At 43.9% G+C, this 21377-nt stretch overlaps 1 protein-coding gene across 2 annotated transcripts in view; it reads right to left on the bottom strand.

Moving 5' to 3' along the window:
* The window catches only part of SV2C (synaptic vesicle glycoprotein 2C), a 184435-nt gene that overhangs the window by 91165 nt on the left and 71893 nt on the right, over nt 1–21377 (bottom strand). Inside the window, exon 3 of one of the 2 annotated variants that reach the window (XM_060201064.1) lies at nt 12168–12348. The exons of the other annotated variant lie outside the window; for it this stretch is intronic. Within the exon in view, the coding sequence (XP_060057047.1) occupies nt 12168–12348 (181 nt within the window). The remainder of the gene's footprint in view (nt 1–12167; nt 12349–21377) is intronic. 2 annotated transcript variants of the gene reach the window in all.

Below are 21377 nucleotides of genomic sequence, written 5' to 3'. Positions count from 1 at the left end.
GGCCATTTTTATTTTTTTAAGGACTCTCCCTACAGACTTCCATAGGGATTGCACCAGTTTGTAGCCAAGCTATTTAAAGACGGATGGTGTCTGGTGCTGGGTGCTGGTGCACCTGGTAGAGTGAGTGCATCACCAGGCACTAGGACCCAGGCTCACACCTGGATTCCCACTCGCAGGAATTCACTTCACCAGTGGTGAAGCAGGTCTGCAGGTGTCTTTCTCTCTCCCTAACTATTTTCCCCTACCTACCTTCTCAACTTCACTATCTCTATCAAGGAAGGAAGGAAGGGAAACAGCGAGGAAGGGAAAGAGGGAGAAAAGGCTGCCAGGACAAGCGTGATGGGGGAGGAGGAGGAGAAATTCTCTAAGACTTGTGAGGCATATGGAGTTACCTTTGAGACACGGGTATGGAAACCAGTGGTGTGTGTTTCTCAGCTTTGTTGGCCTTCTGTGTTTACAGGGGGACACCTACTATGTCCTTTAAAAAATTCTTGCTTTTTAGGGAGTCGGGCGGTAGTGCAGCAGGTTAAGCACAGGTGGCGCAAAGCACAAGGACCGGCGTTAAGGATCCCAGTTTGAGCCCCCCGGCTCCCCACCTGCAGGGGAGTCACTTCACAGGTGGTGAAACAGGTCTGCAGGTGTCTGTCTTTCTCTCCCCCTCTCTGTCTTCCCCTCCTCTCTCCATTTCTCTCTGTCCTATCCAACGACAACATCAGTATCAAAAACAATAACTACAACAACAATGAAAAAACAAGGGCAACAAGAGGGAAAATAAATTTTTAAAAATTCTTGCTTTTTCTCTTATCAATGTATCGTTGCTTCCTGATCATTTGCTTAGTAACATGGAGGGAATTCATTCATTTCCATATCACAGTCATGTTGTCATGGATTAAGATGATGCTGAGAGAGGCAGAGAGGGAGAGAAAAAGAGAGACACCTGCAGACCTGCTTCATCACTGAGGAAGCATCTCCCCCTGCAGGTGGGGAGTGGGGGCTCAAACCTGGATCCTTCTGCCTGGTGATATGTGTGTGTCAACCTGGGTGCCACGGCCCAGTCCTGGCCAAGCCTCCACCCACCCCTGTCTAGCAGGGGCTCTGGAGAGGTGAGGCTCCAGGACACAGTGGGGAGGTCGTCTGCCCAAGGAAGTCAGGATGGAATCATAGCAGCACCTGCAACTTGGCTGAGGCTGCGGCTGCAGTCCTTCTGTGGATGTCTCCGGTAGTTGGTGAGGTTTGTTAAGATTGATAATTGTAGATATATGTTGTTTTTTAGGATAGTCTGGACTGTCCACCCTTACTCCAAGGTCACACCTCCCAGATGTCGACTCTATTCTTCTTCCTCTTCCTCTTCTCCTTCTCCTTCTCCTTCTTCTTTTTCTTCTTCTTCTTCTTTTTTTTTTTTTTTTTTTTTAACCAGAGCACTGCTCAGCTCTGGCTTATGGCTGTGTGGGGGATTGAACCTGGGACTTGAGAGCCTCAGGCATGAAAGTCTCTTTGCATAACCATGATGCTATACCCCCACCCTCATCCATGATTCTGTTTGACCTCTTACTTGACAGTTTTCCCCGCCTCTTTACAGCTTATTTCTCTCGGCCTCTGTCAGCTCTCTGCTCAGGGTCTTGGCAGTTGGCTTGTTCCTGTCTCCCTGCTGTGGTGAATCTGTCACAGGATGCTGGCCATACACAAACGCACTTCAGCTCCATTATTTAGACAGAGGCAAAGAAAGTGCTCAAGGGGTCAGGCACCGAGGCTTCCTTCAGTGAGAAGGGGGCCATGGCTCGGTGAGGACACTTTGAAAGGAAACATGATCAAAGACACAACTAGAAGGCCCAGGGCCTGCTGGACATTTGGAAGTCAATCTCTCAGCACTCTAGCTCTCTCATTTCAAAAGGCATAGTCTGCTTCCACTTTTTGTCTGTTGCGAATAATGCCGCTATGGACATGTGGGTGTGTGTGGCCCTTTGAGTTAGTCTTTGCGTGTCCTTCAGATCAATGCTGACAAGTGCTGTGATCATACTGTGATTCCGTTGGACTTGTTTAAGGACTCTCTGTGCAGTCTTCTACAGGGGCTGCAGAGTCCGCAATCCCACCAGCAGTGAAGATGAGTTCCTTCTTCTCCACAACCTCTCCAACACCTGCCATTTCTTGTGTTGAAGTAAACCATTCTCTTAGGTGTGAGATGGAACCTCCGTGTAGACTTAGTGGGCATTTCTCTAATGATAAGTGCAGTGAGCATTTCTCCTCATGTCTGTGGGCCACGTGTCTCTCTTCTTTAGAAAACTATGTATTTAGTTCTTTGGCCCACTTTTTTTATTTTATTGAATTACTTTTTATTCTTTTATTGAGCTGTATCAGTTCTTCATAAATGTTTAGTCACCTGTTGGATGTGCAATGTGCAAGTATCTTCTGTTTGCTGGAACTGCCACACATCTTGAGCTCAACTGATTAACCATGAAAACTATTTGAAATAAAGAGCAAGGGGGAGACCTGTCTTGTGAGCCTGCAATTCCTCTCCCAGAGATATATCCTAAGGAACTTAACACACCCATCCAAAAAGATCTGTGTACACATATGTTCTTAGCAGCACAATTTTTAATAGCCAAAACCTGGAAGCAGCCCAGGTGTCCAACAACAGATGAGTGGCTGAGCAAGTTGTGGTCTATATATACAATGGAATACTACTCAGCTATAAAAAATGGTGACTTTACCATTTTCAGCCGATCTTGGATGGAGCTTGAAGAAATCATGTTCAGTGAAATAAGTCAGAAACAGAAGGATGAATGTGGGATGATCTCACTCTCAGGCAGAAGTTGAAAAACAAGATCAGAAGGGAAAACACAAATAGAACCATAACTGGAATTGGCGTATTGCACCAAAGTAAAAGACTCTGGTGTGTGTGTGTGTGTGTGTGTGTGTGTAGAATACAGGTCCAAGAAGGATGACAGAGGACCTAGTGGGGGTTGTATTGTTATATGGAAAACTGAGAAATGTTAAGCATGTACAAACTACTGTATTTACTGTCGAATGTAAAACGTTAATTCCCCAATAAAGATTTTTAAAAAAAGAGCAAGGGGAAAAGCAACCGGAACATGACAGTGGCACGAGCGATGCTGGGGATGGAGTTCAGGACCTCATGCTTGAGAGTCCAGTGCTTTCCCCATGAGCCACTATCAGCTGTCTGAATCAGCAGATGACTGGATAAAGATGTTATGGGGTATAAATAGTATTCTACAAATAGAATACTATTCTGCAGTCAAAAAAAAAACTAAGCAAGAAAGTATGATTGCATCTTTCGGGACAAAGTGAATGAAATTGGAGGTTTCTTTGTGAAATAAGAGATGGTTTCACTCATATGTGGAAACTAGAGAACTGATATACATGAACTTTCAAAAAAAAAAAAGGAAGAAAGAAGAAGGAAAGAAGAAGGAAGGAACTGTCTCAGACTGGGAGAGCTCTGGTGATTAGCTCTGGGAGTTGAGAGGGTAGAACTTTGGTGATGGCTGCGGCATGAAATTATACCCTGAAATCTTACTGTCCTGTAACCCACGACTAATCACAAATAAACAATGGAAATAAATTAAAAAGAAAATTTAAAAAGCATAGCATTTTTGCATGCCTGACTATAAAAATTCTGCTAATCAATTAAATGCTATATACAAACCACGTAAAGAATTCCAGTTAATGATCATTTTCTACAAAGTCAGAGTCTTCTACTTAATACACAGTGAATGGGTAGATATTGCAAATAACTGTTAAGTGATTTTTTTTTCCCCAGAGGGAGAAATGACAATTGAGTCACTTACTATAAACACACTGAAAGTTCATTTTCATTTCTGTTGCTGTTCTATTTTCTCCTGGCCATCCTATTTAGCAATGCCAGACTCTCAGCAAGAAGCTCCCAACTATGACAGTCACAGTGCCTGAAACATCAGCATCCCCGTAATTAACAGTGACTGGAAACAAACGATTTAATTCTGGAGAAAATGAAAATAAATCAATGGTGTCAACTCCATTTCTCATCTTTCTAATTTTCTGTAACAAAAGAGGAGAGGAAAGGGTCTGTTCCTGGTACGAGATTCACTTAGCAAAGCAAGAGACAAGTGAATGCTCTGGTCCTCACTCTTAGAGGACACTGGCAAGAAAGCCATTTCTTGTACTGTCTAAATATTTAAAGTCACACAGCAGGTGGCAACTGGAGATGTCTGTGGGGTGTCTTTCTTCCTTTCTTTCTTTCTTCCTTTCTTTCTTTCTTTTTTTTTTTTCCCTTCCTTTCTTTTTTCCTCCAGGATTATCGCTGGGGTTCGGTGCCTGCACTACAAATCCACTGCTCCTGGTGGTCAGTTTTTGTTTTTTTTTTTCCATTTTAATGGATAGGACAGAGACAAATTGAAAGAGAGGAGGACATAGAGAGGGAGAGAAAAACAGAGACACCTACAGACCTGCTTCACCATTTGTGAAAGGGACCCACTGCAGCTGGGGAGTGGGGGCTCAGACCAGGGTCCTTGCGCTTAGTACCATGTGTGCTTAGCCAGTGTGCCACCCACCAGCCACCCTCATGCAGTTTATATTATATGTCTTGCGACATACTTGTAAGTCAGGGAATATGATGCCTCCATTCTTGTTCTATTTTCTCAGGATTCCATTGGCAATTCTGTGTCTTCCATGGTTCCAAATAAACTCTGGTAGCCTTTACTATCATATTATTTTAAGGAAGTTCATTATAACTTTGATAAGGATTACACTGAATCTGTATATGCCTTTGGGTAAGATGGTCATTGTAATGATGCCAATTCTTCCAATCAATTAAAATGAGATTTCTCTCTGTTTTCTTATGTCCTCTTTTAATTTATTTCTTCTCATAGGTACTTAGAATTCACCACCTTGGTTGAATTTATTTCTAGATGCCTAATTCCTATTGATGCTATTGTAAATGGAATGCCTCTCTCAACTGCTTCTTTAACTTACAACTTGCATAAAGGAATGCCTTTAACTTTAGCATATTATTTTTATAGCTTTCCACATTGTCTATTGTCTAGCAATTTCTTTTTTTAAATTTTCTTTTTTGGGGAATTAATGTTTTATATTCAACAGTAAATACAATAGTTTGTACCTGCATAACATTCCCCAGTTTCCCATATAACAATACAACCCCTACTAGGTCCCCTGTCATCCTTCTTGGACCTGTATTCTCCCCTCCCACCCACCCCCACCCCAGAGTCTTTTACTTTGGTGCAATACGCCAATTCCAGTTCAGGTTCTACTAGCAATTTCTAAGAGTTACATTTGGCTTTCTAGGCAAACTTCTATGTCATGTGCAAATGGTCTTACTTTTTCTTTTCCTACTTTGGTCACCCATCCCCCCTGCTTTCTTGTTACAGTCAGAATGACCAATGCTATGCTGAAGAGGAACAGAGACAGTGGTCAGCCTTGTTCCTGATCTAAGAGGGAAAGTTTTCAGCTTCTGAGCATTCCATATAATGTTGGACATGGATCTTTTGCACATAGCTTTTTAATTAAATTGAGGACTGCTCTCTTAATCCCCATCTCTTTTAAAAGCTTTATTCACCAAAGGATGTTGAAACTTGTCAAAAGCTTTCTTAGCATCTATTGAAATAAACATGTGATTTAAAATATGTCCCTATTGTTAATAAATTTAAAAGCCACCACACTGAGATTCCATCTCACACCTGCGAGAATGGGCTCCATCCATAAAACAAGAGAAGAGAAATGGTGGAGAGTAGGTGGAGAGAGAGGAACTCTAATGCACCGCTGGTGGGGTACGGACTGGGGCAGCCACTCTGCAGGACAGTGTGGAGAATCCCCAAACAAATACAAATGGAGGTGCCTCAAAATCCAGCAATTCCACCGCTAGGCATTTACCCAAAAAATATAATCACACTGATTCAAAAGAATATATGCACCCCCTGCTCATAGTGGCTTATTCACAACAGCAGAAACCTGGAAACAACCAAAATGCCCTTTGACAGAGGACTGGACAAAAACATTATGGGATATATATACTCAACAGAGTACTATGCAGCAATAAAAAGGGAGGATATTGTGTCCTTTGGGATAAAGTGGATGGAACTGGAGAAGGTGATGCTCAGGGAAGCCAGTCAGGAGGGGAAGGACACTACAGGACGGTGTCACTCATAAGCTGAATATAGACAAGTGAGCTTATGAATGTGAAAAAAAAAAATGCCAACCTGTTTCTAAGACTGTGGAAGCACTATAATGATTATCTAGGGGGTTGGAGATGGGGACACAGAGCTTTGGTGACAGGAGTGGTGAAAAATAAATAAAAATTTAAAGATCAATCAAGTGAAAAACCAGTATGAGGACACTGAGTGGAGGCACACCGCATGGAGCTTCCGTGTCAGCCTGAGAGAGGCCTGGGTCAAGCCCCCCGTCCCTACTTGCGAGGAGGAAAGACCTATGAGTCTCAGAGCAGTGCTACAGGTCTCGATTCTTCTCTTTCCTCCCCTCTCCCCCTCCCTGTCTATTTCTCTCAATACAAGAAAGGAAAAGGGACACTGGGAATGGCAGACTCATCATGCAGTAATGCGATAACATTGGTGGGGAAAAAAAAAAAAAAGATCAAGCCAGTGGTGTAAGGCGTCTCTCTCTCTCTTCCTTCTGTTATCACTCAGAGGTGATGGTGGGAAAATGCAGCTTAACTGAACAAAGGGGAATAAGACAAAAGGGAAAACAGGGTATTAAACCAAGGGAGAATGTCTCCAGACATTATTATCCCTTTCTGTATTTTTAACACCTCATCTCACTTGATCCTCACTTTCCAAGGTAGGAAGCAAAGCTCAGTTATCTCCCTTTTACAAAAACCCAGATTAGCCTGAAGGACTTTCCCAAGGCTCCACAATAAAGGGCAGGGAAAAGCTGACTTGGACTTCTGGTGCGTTATCCTCTGACGACACAATTTATAGAGCCTGGCTGAGCTAGCAAGACACAGGCTGTGCTTAGCCAAGTCAATGCTGCTATTTGGAGGTCAGCAGCCCTGAGCTGCTGGCTGAAATGATTTGTCTACAATAGGGCAGAGAATGAGATCATGGATGTGCTCGAGCCGTCTCTGTTTCTGTAGTGCCCTTGACTCAGCTTCTGGACAGTCCATTAGTTTGGAGTGTTATGTAGCCACCTAAATGATGTTTTTTCTCTGCAGACAACTGAGTCATCCATTTCACAGTCCAGATTGATAATTAATCATTTGGCCAAGGCTAGGCATTTCTGTGTCTGTGGCTATTGTTGAAATGTCCTGAAGGAAATTGCCAGTGGAAAGGACTAGAAAATTCAGACTTAAACTATTAGCCTTTCCTTGACAAGCTACTGGTATTAGATAAGTAATGAGAGGACAGGTGGTCGTGCATGCGGTTAAGCACACATAGTACTAAGAGCCAGGACTCATGCAAAAATCTGGGTTCAAGTTCCCAGCTCCCCACCTGCAGGAGGAAATGCTTCACAAGTGGTAAAGCAGGTCTATAGGTGTCTGTCTTTCTCTTTCCCCCTCTATCTTCCTCTCTCTCAATTTCTCCCTGTCCTGTCCAACAAAAGGGAAAAGAAAGGCTTCCAGGAGAAGTGGTTTCATAGGGCCGACACCTGGCCCCAGTGATAACCCAGGAGGCAGAATTAAAAAAAAAATAACCAAGTAATGGTAAGGAAAGGAGAGAGAAGATGTGGATTTTTCCATTTGCAAGTGTGTTATGTTATAGGCCCAGTCATGGAATGACCCTGTAAGAAATAGTCCAGGCTCAAACCTGTGTGTGCACACGACGAAGTAGGCTCCTTCCCAGATAAGCTATCCCACAAGTGCAAATAAATCACACATATCACAACAAATGTGTGTGTGTGTGTGTGAGTGCGTGTGAGTGCATTTATGAGTGTGTGAGTGTGTGTGTGAGTGTGTGTGTGTGTGACTGTGTGAGTGTGTGTGTGAGTGTGTGTGTGTGTGAGTGAGTGTGTGAGTGTGTGTGAGTGTGTGAGTGTTAGTGTGTGTGTGACTGTGTGAGTGTGTGTGTGACTGTGTGAGTGTGTGTGTGTGACTGTGTGAGTGTGTGTGTGTGAGTGTGTGTGTGTGTGTGTGAGTGTGTGTGTGTGTGTGTGTGTGTGTGTGTTGGGGGGGTCATTCCAAAAATTTACTCATTGTTATAATATTTGAATTTCAAAGTCTGAGTTGTACTGAAAGGTAAATCTTGATGCATAACTATTTTTGTATGCTTGGCTATTCCTTATATTTTGTTTCCAATAACAAACAAAAATAATAATAGACACTAAAAAAGAAAGAGACGGAGGGAGAGTGAGAGAGAAAGAAGAAGGAGGAGAAGGAGGAGGAGAAGAAAAAGGAGGAGGAGAAGGAGGAGGAGGAGGAGAAGAAAAAGGAGGAGGAGAAGGAGGAGGAGGAGGAGAAGAAAAAGGAGGAGGAGGAGAAGGAGGAGGAGAAGAAAAAGGAGGAGGAGGAGGAGGAGGAGAAGAAAAAGGAGGAGGAGGAGAAGGAGGAGGAGGAGAAGAAAAAGGAGGAGGAGGAGGAGGAGGAGAAGAAAAAGGAGGAGGAGGAGGAGGAGGAGGAGGAGAAGAAAAAGGAGGAGGAGAAGGAGGAGGAGGAGAAGAAAAAGGAGGAGGAGGGAAAGGAGGAGGAGGAGGAGGAGGAGGAGGAGGAGGAGAAGGAGAAGGAGAAGGAGAAGGAGAAGGAGAAGGAGAAGGAGAAGGAGAAGGAGAAGGAGAAGGAGAAGGAGAAGGAGAAGGAGAAGGAGAAGGAGAAGGAGAAGGAGAAGGAGAAGGAGAAGGAGAAGAAATGGTCCAGGGCCAGGGCAAAAATACAATGGTAGCACAAAGGATTTGCATGTGAGAGTTCCCAGGTCCAATCCCTCACTACCAATAGCTAGAGCTGAGCTGAGCTACTGCTCAGAGGAAAAAGAAAATAAAATGAATAAAAAGAGAGAAATTGGTCTGGTTTTCCTCGGGTGTCTCAAAGCTCGGAACACATCTGCTGCAGTTCTGTGGGCCAGGATTCAGCATACTTCTCTCAGTGGCATGTAGGAAGCCACTCACACACAGAGCTCGGAGGATCAAGGGTTTCCTTTGCAGAGCAAATCCTTTGGCCCATCGGGACACTGGTGATCATTTTTTCCCAGGGCACAATCTCGGTTTAGCTCTCAGAAAGCACCTGAGTTTTGTGCAAAGCATGCAACATACGTAGGTAGTGTAGGACAGGCAATAAGATGGCTAAAGGGAAACTCAGAAGAATTGGAGGGTAATCCACCAATCTCAACATGCATGCAAATTTTATGAATGAAAAATCTTTTTTTTTTAAAAAAAAATTAAAGTGGTCTATTACTCTGCAGAGGGAAATCTTCGTACTTTAAAAATAATCACTTATGCTGTCATTGACCCCAAAGTTGACCACCCTGTCTTAGTCATGTTCCCTCTGCTTGCACTAAAACTCTTTGTGGATTCAATTTTGAGACAATATTGTATTGAGACCACCTAAACAACAGATCTTATTTAACCCAGGAAAGCTTTCTTTTTTTTTCTTTCTTTTTTTTTTTTTTTGGCCTCCAGGGTTATCTCTGGGGCTTGGTGCCTGCACTGCAAATCCACTGCTCCTGGAGGCCATTTTCCCCATTTTGTTGCCCTTGTTGTTGGACAGGACAGAGAGAAATCAAGAGAAGGGGGAAGACAGTGGTCCGGGAGGTGGCACAGTGGATAAAGCATTAGACTCTCAAGCATGAGGTTCTGAGTTCAATTCTGGTAGCACTTGTACCAGAGTGATGTCTGGTTCTTTCTCTCTCTATCCTCCTACCTTTCTTATAAATAAATAATATCTTTTAAAAAATAAGAAGGGGAAGACAGAGGGGGAGAGAAAGACAGACACCTGCAGACCTGCTTCACCCCCTGTGAAGCGACCCCCCTGCAGGTGGGGAGCCGGGGGCTCGAACCGAGATCCTTACGCCGGTCCTTGTGCAAACTTATGCCAGTCCTTGTGCTTTGCACCATGTGCACTTAACCTGCTGCGCTACCACCCAGCCTCCCCCCCAAAGATTTCTAAATACATTCTTAATATTTGGTGGCTGTCAGAAGGCTCTGAATTCCAACTCCATGAGGACCCAGCCAGAGACGAGGAAAAAGAGAGGGACACTTGGATGTAATAACAGATGTAGGTGTAACTTGGAAAGGAAGAGAAGATGGGACCGTAGAGGGGAAAGAAAGGGAAAAATCTATATAAATAGAGACAGACAGTTGTAAAAATGCAACCTTGGGAGAACTGCTGTAGCCTGGAGGTGGGAACGGGTTGGAGTTGTCCCCCTGTTATCTTGTAATTTTGTAAATCAATATTAAATGACTAATAAAAAACTCAAATAAATCAGCTTCAAATCTTCACAAAAAAAGAAAAAGATTTAGTGAATATGTACAGAAAACTCTTTTGTCTTGAGTAACGTAGTCAAGTTTGTTTTTTTTTTTCAACCAGACCACTGATCAGCTCTGGCTTATGGTGGTGTGGGGGGTTGAACCTGGGACCTTGGAACCTCGGCAGCATGACAATCTCTTTGCATAACCATTATGCTATCTGCCCCCACCCTCCCTCATTATCAAGTTTTCTTCTTCATGAAAACTGCCACTTTCCTACTAATATAGAATGCATACTTCTTCCTTTCAATGCTTCCCACCTTCTACTTATTGGGAAGCTTCAGAGGAAGTTAAAATTCACTAACAATCTTTTCCTGAAGTCTTACAGTCCTATTTATCTTAGTTTTGACTTCAACCCACTACTATTTCCAGCCAGAAAGTATAGCATGCACTGCATGGACCCACTGCCATCAGCACCCACAGCTGCCAGGCACCTGTCTCTGGCTTGTACTGCACTTACCATCTCCCATTCTTCCTGTAGATTCAGCTTATATTTGATAACTGAGAATGTCTCTCATGAAAACAAATTTCTTAAGCGTGAATCAGAAAGTCTATGCCTTTATGTTTTAATTACTTTGCTTATTAATCAATACTTTCCTGATGAAATTATTGGTCTTTTCTTTTTTAAATTTTTTTATCCATTTATTTATTTATGTATTTTCCCTTTTGTTGCCCTTGTTTTTCATTGTTGTTGTTATTGACGTCGTCGTTGGATAGGAAAGCGAGAAATGGAGAGAGGAGGGGAAGACAGAGAGGGGAGAGAGAACGACAGACATCTACAGACCTGTTTCACCGCCTATGAAGCAACTCCCCTGCAGGTGGGGAGCCAGGGGCTTAAACTGGGATCCTTATGCTGGTCCATGAGCTTCATGCCACGTGCACTTAACCTGCTGCGCTACCGCCCTACTCCCTGGTGTTTTCCAAGCTTGTTGATTCACTTAGTGTAGTAATAAGTGTTTTATGTTCTTTGAAGAAAATGACTCTGCATGCCACTCCACTTGCCAAACAAGACCACTGTTGTGTCTACAGTAGGAGTCAGGCAGGAACTTACCTATTCTTGGAAGCCGACTTTCTGAAGTAAGTATCCAGTCTGGTTAAATCTGTTGTTAACACAGGTCAGTAAAACAGCACTTACTTGAAACACTCTTATTCCAGATTGAAGATCAGTGCTTGAATGGTTCAAACCTCCAGTTAATTAGTAATAGGTAAAGCTAGCCTGTTTCTTGTTTAAGTTAAAATTTCAGAGGAAAAATACATCTATCAGTGCATTCTGTGTAACAACTGCATTCCATGTAAAACATGCCTATTTCCTAAATGTAAGCTTCTAGAAAAATCAGTCATAAGAACAAAGACATATGTTCCTTTATTTTCGGGACTTAAAGGCTAATAATTATTGATACATCTCTGGGGCCAAGTGGTGGTGCACCTGGTTGAGCACACATGTGACAATGTGCAAGGACCTGGGTTCAAGCCCCCAGTCCCCACCTGTAGGGAGGAAACTTCACAAGTGGTGAAACAGGGCTGCAGGTATTTCTCTGTCTCTCCCTCTCTGTCTCCCTCTAACTATCTGGCTGTCTCTAGCCAGTAAATACAATGCAATGACTGATACCATTTCTGAGAACGAGCATGGTGGTGCCTAAGACTGATACAGATAGGTAAGGGTTAATTTGGGGAGGTAGTAAGTTACTCTGGAATGGAGAAGAGGTTATGAAAAATGAGCACATTACCATAAAATATGCAAGATAAAACCTTACCCGAATCCAGACAGTAAGCGACAGAAGAGAAAGAAGTCGTAGCCTTGGACAAACGCAGAAAGGAAGGCACAGACCCCGTTGACAGACATGCATATCAGAAGAGACTGCTTCCTTCCCACTTTGTCCGCCAGTCCTCCCCAGAAGAATGCTCCCACCATCATCCCAAGGTACACTATGCTGCCTGCAACACACAGAAAGCAAAGGGACACGTCAGAAAACGGGGGGAGATGACAATATGACAGCAAATGAACAGGGGACAAAATACATGCCAGCACTCTGCAGGGGAAACATTTCCTGTAATACAAACCCTTTAGGATGTAAGAGTCAGCTTTCAAATTGGCTGTCATGGTCCAGGGCAAGGGTAAAAGTTTAATTCCTGTTCTTGTCAACATTGGGAGATGGGTTCCTCCCTGGCTGGAGGCGTGAGGAGTCGCCTCTCCGAAAAATCCTGGGGTCTGACGCATGGCTTTTTGATGCGAATGCCCTCTAGACCAGGGCCAAGGGTTCCTTGGTCAAAGCAGATTACTGGAGCTGCTCGAGATCATGGCCTGGGTCCATCCTGGGCTCTCAGGGCCTCACGGTTCCTTCTGGGACTACCAGTAAGAACTGGTTCCAACCATAATTTGTATGGAGTATTTTTCAGGGAGTGCCAGAAACCAGAACTAGGGTTTCACATATGCAAAACATTCACTCTATTGAGCTATATCCCAAATCTCTTAAATTTTCTAACTCATTAGCTGCTTCTAAAACAAACAAAACAAAATAAAAAAGAAAAAGAAAATAATAAAACACAAAGATCCCTGCAAGCCCTGTTCAGACTTTTCCTCAAGATAACATTATACTGTATGTGACTTGCTCCTCTTATTTCAGAAGAATAATCAATAGCTAAGACTTTTTTTTCATGATAATGTCTGTGTCTTTAACAATCTCACAAATTGGAAAGTGAGGCTAGATCTAGTTCAGGAGTGACCTGTAGCCCCTGCAGTATATTTGGGAATCTTTCTGATAGTCTTATAGCTCCAAGAGAAAAACAAACAAACAGATAAACCATAATGGTTATGGGCACTTCCCAGTTCTGTTTGCCTGCATGAATGAGCTAATCTAATCCTTCCAAGAAATCTCTAAGGTTAATACTGTAGAACCTTGGTAGGGGAGGAGCGTCAGTCCTGAATACATCCTGGTGGTGCCAGAGGACAAAATCAAAGTGCAATGTCTTGCTACAAAGAACAGACTCCAGTGCTCAGTCCCGAAGGAGGACAACTCGCTGACTTTTCAGAGGTGGGAGAGATATGAGCAAATCCACTTTATTGTACAGAAGATAGGGTTTAAATAGCAGAAGGGAACAAAGGACATTTTCACATGTGACAATAATGATGGGTCTCTAAAGGTTAGTACCCTCATGGTGAAGGATCTAAGGAATAAAGAGAATTTCTAAGAGTAGGGGAGAGATCAAGGATGATGAGTGGCTATTGGATAAGAGAGTTAATTAACTGAAGGTATTTAGAAAAACATGTTAATTATACCAATAAGGGAGAGGTAAGCAGAAAAAGTAGAATATTGCTATATGGAGTATATGTGATCAAAGAACGAGAAATGGAGTGTGGGCCTTGCTATTACTCTACCGACAGGGTAGGATGATGGAGTATAGTTTGTATGTGATCAGAGATGCTGAACTTATTAGTGAACTTGAAGCAGGCAACCATTTTGTTTGTAACAAGGGAATGAGTTAAGTGTTAGGGGGTGTCGGTTTTTGTGATGCTTGGGAGACTGATAAAAGGAAGCTGAGTCAGGAAAGCTTTTCCCTCCATGCTCGACCCCTGAAAGGGAGAGGCTGACAGATGGGGTGTCTATTCAGACCTCCATCTTTATGATGGCAGTTCCCCTATGCTCTTACTAAGCTTTCACAGTTAACCCACAGGGGGAGGGCTCAGGTCCAGGAACAGGATGGCAGAGGAGGACCTAGTGGGGGTTGAACTGTTACGTGGAAATATTACGCATGTACAAACTCTATATATTACTGTTGACTATAAACCATTAACCCCCCCCCCCCAATAAAGAAAAAGAAATGTCAGATAAAGCCCTCTTGTGGGCTTCTTCAGGACTATACCCTCACTAGAGACTAGCCATGGTGGGGACGCCCCACTCTCTTCAGGACTATACCCTCACTAGAGACTAGCAATGGTGGGGACGCCCCACTCTCTGCAGGGAGGCTGGTCAGCCCGCTCTGCCCCTCGAGGAAGATGGGTCCTGACATGAGAGCAGCCTAGAATGTTCCAGCTGTGACCATGGACTGTGAGCTCAGACTGACAGGGACTCGGAGGTCACACAGGCTCCTGTGCTGAATAGGAATCGAAATGGGCCCTGGGTCAGACGGATGTGGTAAATAGTTATTTGTACTTAGATGTTTTCTTCAAGTTTGGGAGCTATTCTCTGCCCTGATCCAGCTTTCTAGGCCTATTCTCAACTCTGACACCATCTTCCCAGATAATATTTTTAGTTCACCTGCATGTTAGCTATCAGGCTCAGGAAAAAATGACTGAAAGTCATGGGCCCCTTGGAACAGACCTCAAACAGACTTCCTAGCTTCTTTCCACCCTAAAGTTCCTCTTCTCACCTGCTCTCTCACTACTTTGTGGCTCTTGCCAATGCTGAATCATAGTTGGCGGTTAGATTGCTGTGTGGGGCTTGCTATTGGCAGGGTTAAGCTAATCCAGCAGCTTCTTTGTGACAAATTGCATGACTGGAGGGTTCTTTCCTACTTGGCAGTTAAAGTGAAACTTCTGAATGTTGGGAAAGGCATGGCACAAAAACACCTGTAGACATTCTGGTATCATCAGGACACACACTGTCTCTCAGGCTTTGTTTCTGGCTGTCTCTGGCTTCATGGACTTCTGGTGAGGAACCCTTGAGAGCTCAGCAATATCACGTCTTTACACAGAGCTTCCTTCTCTGCTCTCCACAGCTCACAATACAGCTGGGTCAGAATTAAAAGGCATGAAACCTAACGGACTGTGCGACAAATCCAGTACTCAAAATCAGGTGTAGGTCCTTAATTCTCCAAGTATCACCTTCTGACCAACAGCACTGGTGTGCTGAGAGAACTTTCTGTGGTAGCCATTCTTTCTATTTTTTTTTTTCTACATTTTACTTGACAGGACAGAGAGAAATTGAGAAGAAGGGGGAAATAAAGTGGGGAGAGAAAAGAGAGACACTTGGGACTGGGTGGCAGTGCACCTGGTTGAGTGCACAGGTTACAGTGCACCAGGACCCAGGTTAAAACCCCCAGTGGCCCCCACCTCTAGGAGGAAAGCTTCACAAGTGGTGAAGCAGGGCTGCAGGTGTCTCTCTGTCTGTCCCTCTCTATCCCCCCATACTTCTCAATTTCTCTCTGCCTCTATCCAATAAACAAGTACAGACAATAAAATTTTTTCAAATGTTTTTAAAAATAGATCCTGTAGACCTGCTTCACTACTCATAAAGAGATCCCCCTACAGATGGGGGGAGTGGCTCGAACCTGGGTCCTTGCACATAAGATATGTGCACTTAACTGGGTGTGCACCACCACCAGGCCCCCCACAAGGTGGAGATCTCTAAAAACAAGCAGCAATCACTCACGTCCACACTTTAGGCATCTGTTAGGACACAACTTCTCAGGGCTAGAAGAAGACCTTGGACCCTGACAAGAGTCAGGGTGTAGCTCTTGGCCTTTTCCTTGACCCTTTAGTAAGGATGGTCCTTCCCTTTCCCTCCCTTCCCCTTTCCTCCCCATCCTTTCTCTTCCCTTCTTTTTTCTTTTCTTTTTGCCTCCAGACTGCTCCTGGAGGCCATTTTTCCCCCTTTTGTTGCCCTTGTTGTTGTAGCCTTGTTGTGATTATTACTGTTGTTGTTGATGTCGTCGTTGTTGGATAGGACAGAGAGAAATGGAGAGAGAAGGGGAAGACAGAGAGGGGGAGAGAAAGACAGACACCTGCAGACCTGCTTCACCGCCTGTGAAGGGACTCCCCTGCAGGTGGGGAGCTGGGGCTCGAACCGGGATCCTTACGCCGGTCCTTGTGCTTTGCACCACCGCCCGACCCCCTCTTTTCTCTTTTCTTTTCTTTTCTTTTCTTTTCTTTTCTTTTCTTTTCTTTTCTCTTCTTTTCCTTTCCTTTCTTTCTTTTCGTTTTTTAAAAAATTCTCTATTGTAGGATTAATGGTTTACAGTTGACACTTTTTCTCTCTTTCTTTTTTTTTAAACAGAGGACTGCTCAGTTCTGATTTAGGGTGGTGCCATGGGCTAAACCTGGGACACCCAGTGCCTCAGGCATGCATGTCTGTGGAACTCCTAAGGTTGTTATCTCCCAGGCCCATACAGTGAGGTTTGAATTCCAATGGTTTCCAGCAGACTGAGTCTGACTTGAAAAATCAGAGTTTTTTCCACAGCTCTTGCTCAAGTTTTTCTTGCCTTGGTCACTCAGTCTATCCGAAGACAAAGAGAGGCCTCAGGCATGACCACCCCCATTCAGGAAGGTATTTGTGAACAGGACTGCAGATCAGTTTTATATAATCAGACACTCATTTCCACTGGTGAATATGAACAGACCCGCGTTTTCCCAAATACCACATTTCCATTTCTGTCTCTGCTAAATGTCTTCTGATTCTGACAATCCCTGGGGGCACACAGCCTCTCACCCCCACCCCAACACTACTTGAAACTGCATCTAAATTAAAAAGAATCATTTAGATCATGGAATGGGATGTTTATACTTCAGTTACATTTTAGCCAATATATATATTTTTTTTTCTTGGCCTCCAGGGTTATTGCTGGGGCTCGGCGCCTGCTCTACAAATCCATTGCTCTGGAGGACATTTTTCCCATTTCTGTTGCCCTTGTTGCCATTGATGGATACGACAGGGAAATTGTGAGTAGAGGGCAAAACAGAGAGAGGGAAAGAGAAAGACAGACCCTCCCCCCACCCCCCGCAGGTGGGGAGCTGGAGGCTCGAACCTGGATCCTTGCTCAAGTCCTCGCGCTTTGTGCCATGTGCGCTTAACCCGCTGCGCTACCATCCAGCCTTGTACCAACAGGTTTTTAAGATTCTTAGTACATGCTCTAGTTAGCCAGGGCTATTGCATGACTCTATAATTCACTGCACCATTTGTTCACACACTGATTTTCAGTGACATCCATTCTGTGGTGGTATTCTGAACTCAGTGGTAGCTAATTCTCACGGGGGCACTGCTGACACTAAGTTTCTTTGAGGAGCTTTTGTTAAAGTTCTGAGTCAAGGTAAGATACAAAACAATCTTTAGGAATTATAATGGAGTTCTGAAAAAGTTATTAAAAAGACTAACATCACAGGGGTCATCCGATTCCCAGGCATAAAAGATAAATGCTTCCCTGTTAACATTACGTCCCATTGTTTGCAAATATCTCTGTTGACAGGGAGCAGGCACTTTGCCCCACTCAAATATAGTTAGACCCACAAACTTGTGTTCTACTTATAGTATAAATCCACTTTGATAACTAAAAAAATATTTTATTCATTTTTTTGAACAGAGACAGAGAGAAGTCGAGAGGGAAAGAGGAAGAGAGATACAGAGGGTGAAAGAGAGACACCTGCAGCCCTGCTCTGCTCCACCTCTCGCAAAGCTTTCCCCCTGCAGGTGTGGCCTAAGGGCTTGACCCTGGGTCCTTGTGCACTGTAACGTGCGCTTAACCAGGTGTGCCACCCCCCGGGCCCCTGATCATTTTTGCCTAAGAAACTCAATGGACTGACCAAGCCTCCCCGTTTGCTTGGGTTTCTTTCTGTGGACTCACTCTGCCTCTGCTTTTGCCAGCAGCATTTTCTCCATGTGCTGTCTATATCTCACACATTGAAATCAACTCTGCTTGCTTCTCAATGTGCATTTAAGAAGACACAATCACAAGCATATGGCTGAAAAGAACGCGGATGTCATCTGTAGGGAAAAAAATATCTTAAAGCACAAGGAAGACAGGTTGCAAGTGAAGGACGCTGCCATTAAAGAAATAGGAGCAAAACAAGTCAAACAATGGGGACAATTACTACGATCAAAGCCAGTGTTCAGACTGAGGCGTGTGTCCTTTTATGTCCCTACTCCACTTAAAAATAAATCATAGTCAAAAACCAAAGCCGAGACTTCCAGAGGCGGGGCTATGAGCCGCAGCAGATCTGTTCCTCTCCTCTCCTCTCCCAGATCAACTAGGAATACCAAAACACAACCCAACAAAATGTTATGTATAGGAAACACACCTAACTCAACAAGACAAACATAGACTTAAAGTGAAAGGATGGAAAACTATCACACAAGCCAATGGCCCACAAAAAAGGGCAGGAACAGCTATTCTCATATCTGACATGATAGACTTTAAAATAGGTAAGATTTAAAAAGATAGGAATAGACACTACTTAATGCTCAGAGGATCAGTCAGTCAAGAGGACTTAACAATTATTAACATCTATGCACCCAATGAGAAGCCATCTAAATACATCAAACATCTACTGAAAGAGCTACAGCAATATATTAACAGCAACACAGTCATAGTAGGGGACTTCAACACCCCACTCTCTCAACTTGACCTAGATCATTTTCTGCCTAGATCATCTAGGCAGAAAATCAATAAAGACATAAGGGAGCTAAATGAAGAGATAGATAAACTAGAACTATTGGACATTTTCAGAGTCATTCATCCCAAGAAACTGGAATACATATTTTACTCAAATCCACATGGGCCATTCTCAAGGATAGACCATATGTTAGCCACAAAGACAGAATCAGCAAATCCAAGAGCATTGAAATCATCCCAAGCATCTTCTCAGACCACAGTGGAATGATATTCCATGTTCATGGGTTGGAAGAATTAACATCATCAAAATGAATATATTACCCAGAGCCATCTACAAATTTAATGCTATTCCCATCAAGATCCCAAGCATATTTTTTAGGAGAATAGAAAAAATGCTACAAATGTTTATCTGGAACCAGAAAAGACCTATAATTGCCAAAACAATCTTGAGAAAAAAGAACAGAACTGGAAGCATCATTCTCCCAGATCTCAGATTGTATTATAGGGCCATTGTCATCAAAACTGCTTGATACTGGATCATGAATAGACACACTGACCAGTGGAATAGAATTGAGAGCCCAGAAGTGAGCCTCCACACCTATGGACATCTAATCTTTGACAAAGGGGCCCAGACTATTCCATGGGGAAAGCAGAGTCTCTTCAACAAATGGTGTTGGAAACAATGGGTTGAAACATGCAGAAGAATGAAACTGAACCACTGTATTTCACCAAATACAAAAGTAAATTCCAAGTGGATCAAGGACTTGGATGTTAGACCACAAACTATCTGATACTTAGAGGAAAATATTGGCAGAACTCTTTTCTGCATATGTTTTAAAGACATCTTCAATGAAATGAATCCAATTACAAAGAAGACTAAGGCAAGTATAAACCTATGGGACTACATCAAATTAAAAAGCTTCTGCACAGCAAAAGAAACCACTACCCAAACCAAGAGACCCCTCACAGAATGGGAGAAGATCTTTACATACCATACATCAGACAAGAGTTTAATAACCAACATACATAAAGAGCTTGCCAAACTCAACAACAAGACAACAAATAACCCCATCCAAAAATGGGGGAGGACATGGAAATAATATTCACCACAGAAGAGATCCAAAAGGCCGAGAAACACATGAAAAAATGCTCCAAGTCTCTGATTGTCAGAGAAATGCAAATAAAGACAACAACGAGATACCACTTTACTCCTGTGAGAATGTCATACATCTGAGAAGGTAACAGCAGCAAATGCTGGAGAGGGTGTGGGGTCAAAGGAACCCTCCTGCACTGCTGGTGGGAATGTAAATTGGTCCACCCTCTGTGGAGAATGGACTGGAGAACTCCCAGAAGGCTAGAAGTGGACCTACCCTATGACCCTGCAATTCCTCTCCTGGGGATATATCCTAAGGAACCCAACATATCCATCCAAAAAGATCTGTGTACACATATGTTCTTGGCAGCACAATTTGTAACAGCCAAAACCTGGAAGCAACCCAGGTGTCCAACAACAGATGAGTGGCTGAGCAAGTTGTGGTCTATATACACAATGGAATACTACTCAGCTGTAAAAAATGGTGACAACAATCCTACCTCTTCACTCTACTACTGGCATTCTGGATTTTGGAGCCTCAGGTATGAGTCTCTGCCTAACCATTATGCTATCTAGTCTCCCCACCCCACCCCACAATCCCAGTGTTGTGGATTTCGGGTCAGACTGCAGATAGATCAGAACTCATATCCTGAAGCACATGGCCTAGGTCTGGGTCCAGGCTCTCCCATATCCGGATCTCTGGGATACGGAAGACTCTGCTGAAAAGCAACCTCTCCACTCTCCTAACCATCCTTTTCAGTAGCCGCAGACAAGGACTAGTGTGTGTTCAAACGGATTAATGGACTTTCACAAAAGTGAGGTAAAGACAGGAATAACATCAAAGGTGCTCATACCGATGGAAACCGAATCTCTTTCTAATTTGCACTGGAGGATGTTTTAAGCGGAAGTCAAGTCCCCTTAGCAGAAAGCACTGTGCCTAGTAGGTGAAGTGAGTACCTCTCTGGCTTTTCTATTCGGAAAGGTCGACGTCTACTCTGTGGGCCCAGGCAGAGACTGGCAGACACAGCAGCCACCTGGGCTCCTGTCTGATGACACAGGGATGCCGCCTGCTACCAAGTCTCTGGGCTCAGCTGCATACGAAGGTCGCAGACACTCTGCTGAATGCCACGAGGCCACTGCTGAAGCGAAGCCCTGGGGAGGAGGCCTCGCCAAGCCTCTGACATCTCCTCTGACAGCCAGAGCACAGCAAGCTGGGTAAGGGAGGACAGATCACAGCAGTTTGTGCTGGTCAGAGAGGAGGTTTGACAGGACAGTTGAGCACCTTCTGGACGAGAGCCTCGGTGCAAAAGAGAATGGTGGGGAGGCGTGCCGATTCTCTTAACAACGTTTAAAATGCATTATGGTAGATGGATCTGCAACCCCAAGGGGCGACGACAGCCCCAGCTGGCATACAAAGCACTGAGAAACATGTCTTAGGAGTCAAGGACATTGAAGCAAGTGGCCTTGTGGTGCATCGCAGATGGACAGACACAAGGATCCCTGTCTCTGCAGACTTCTCTATGCTAGTCCTGCGCTGTGGGAGACGGTG

This window comes from Erinaceus europaeus, chromosome 11 (assembly GCF_950295315.1).
Source record: "Erinaceus europaeus chromosome 11, mEriEur2.1, whole genome shotgun sequence".
NCBI lineage: Eukaryota > Metazoa > Chordata > Mammalia > Eulipotyphla > Erinaceidae > Erinaceus > Erinaceus europaeus.
This window is presented reverse-complemented; position numbering and strand designations above follow the sequence as displayed.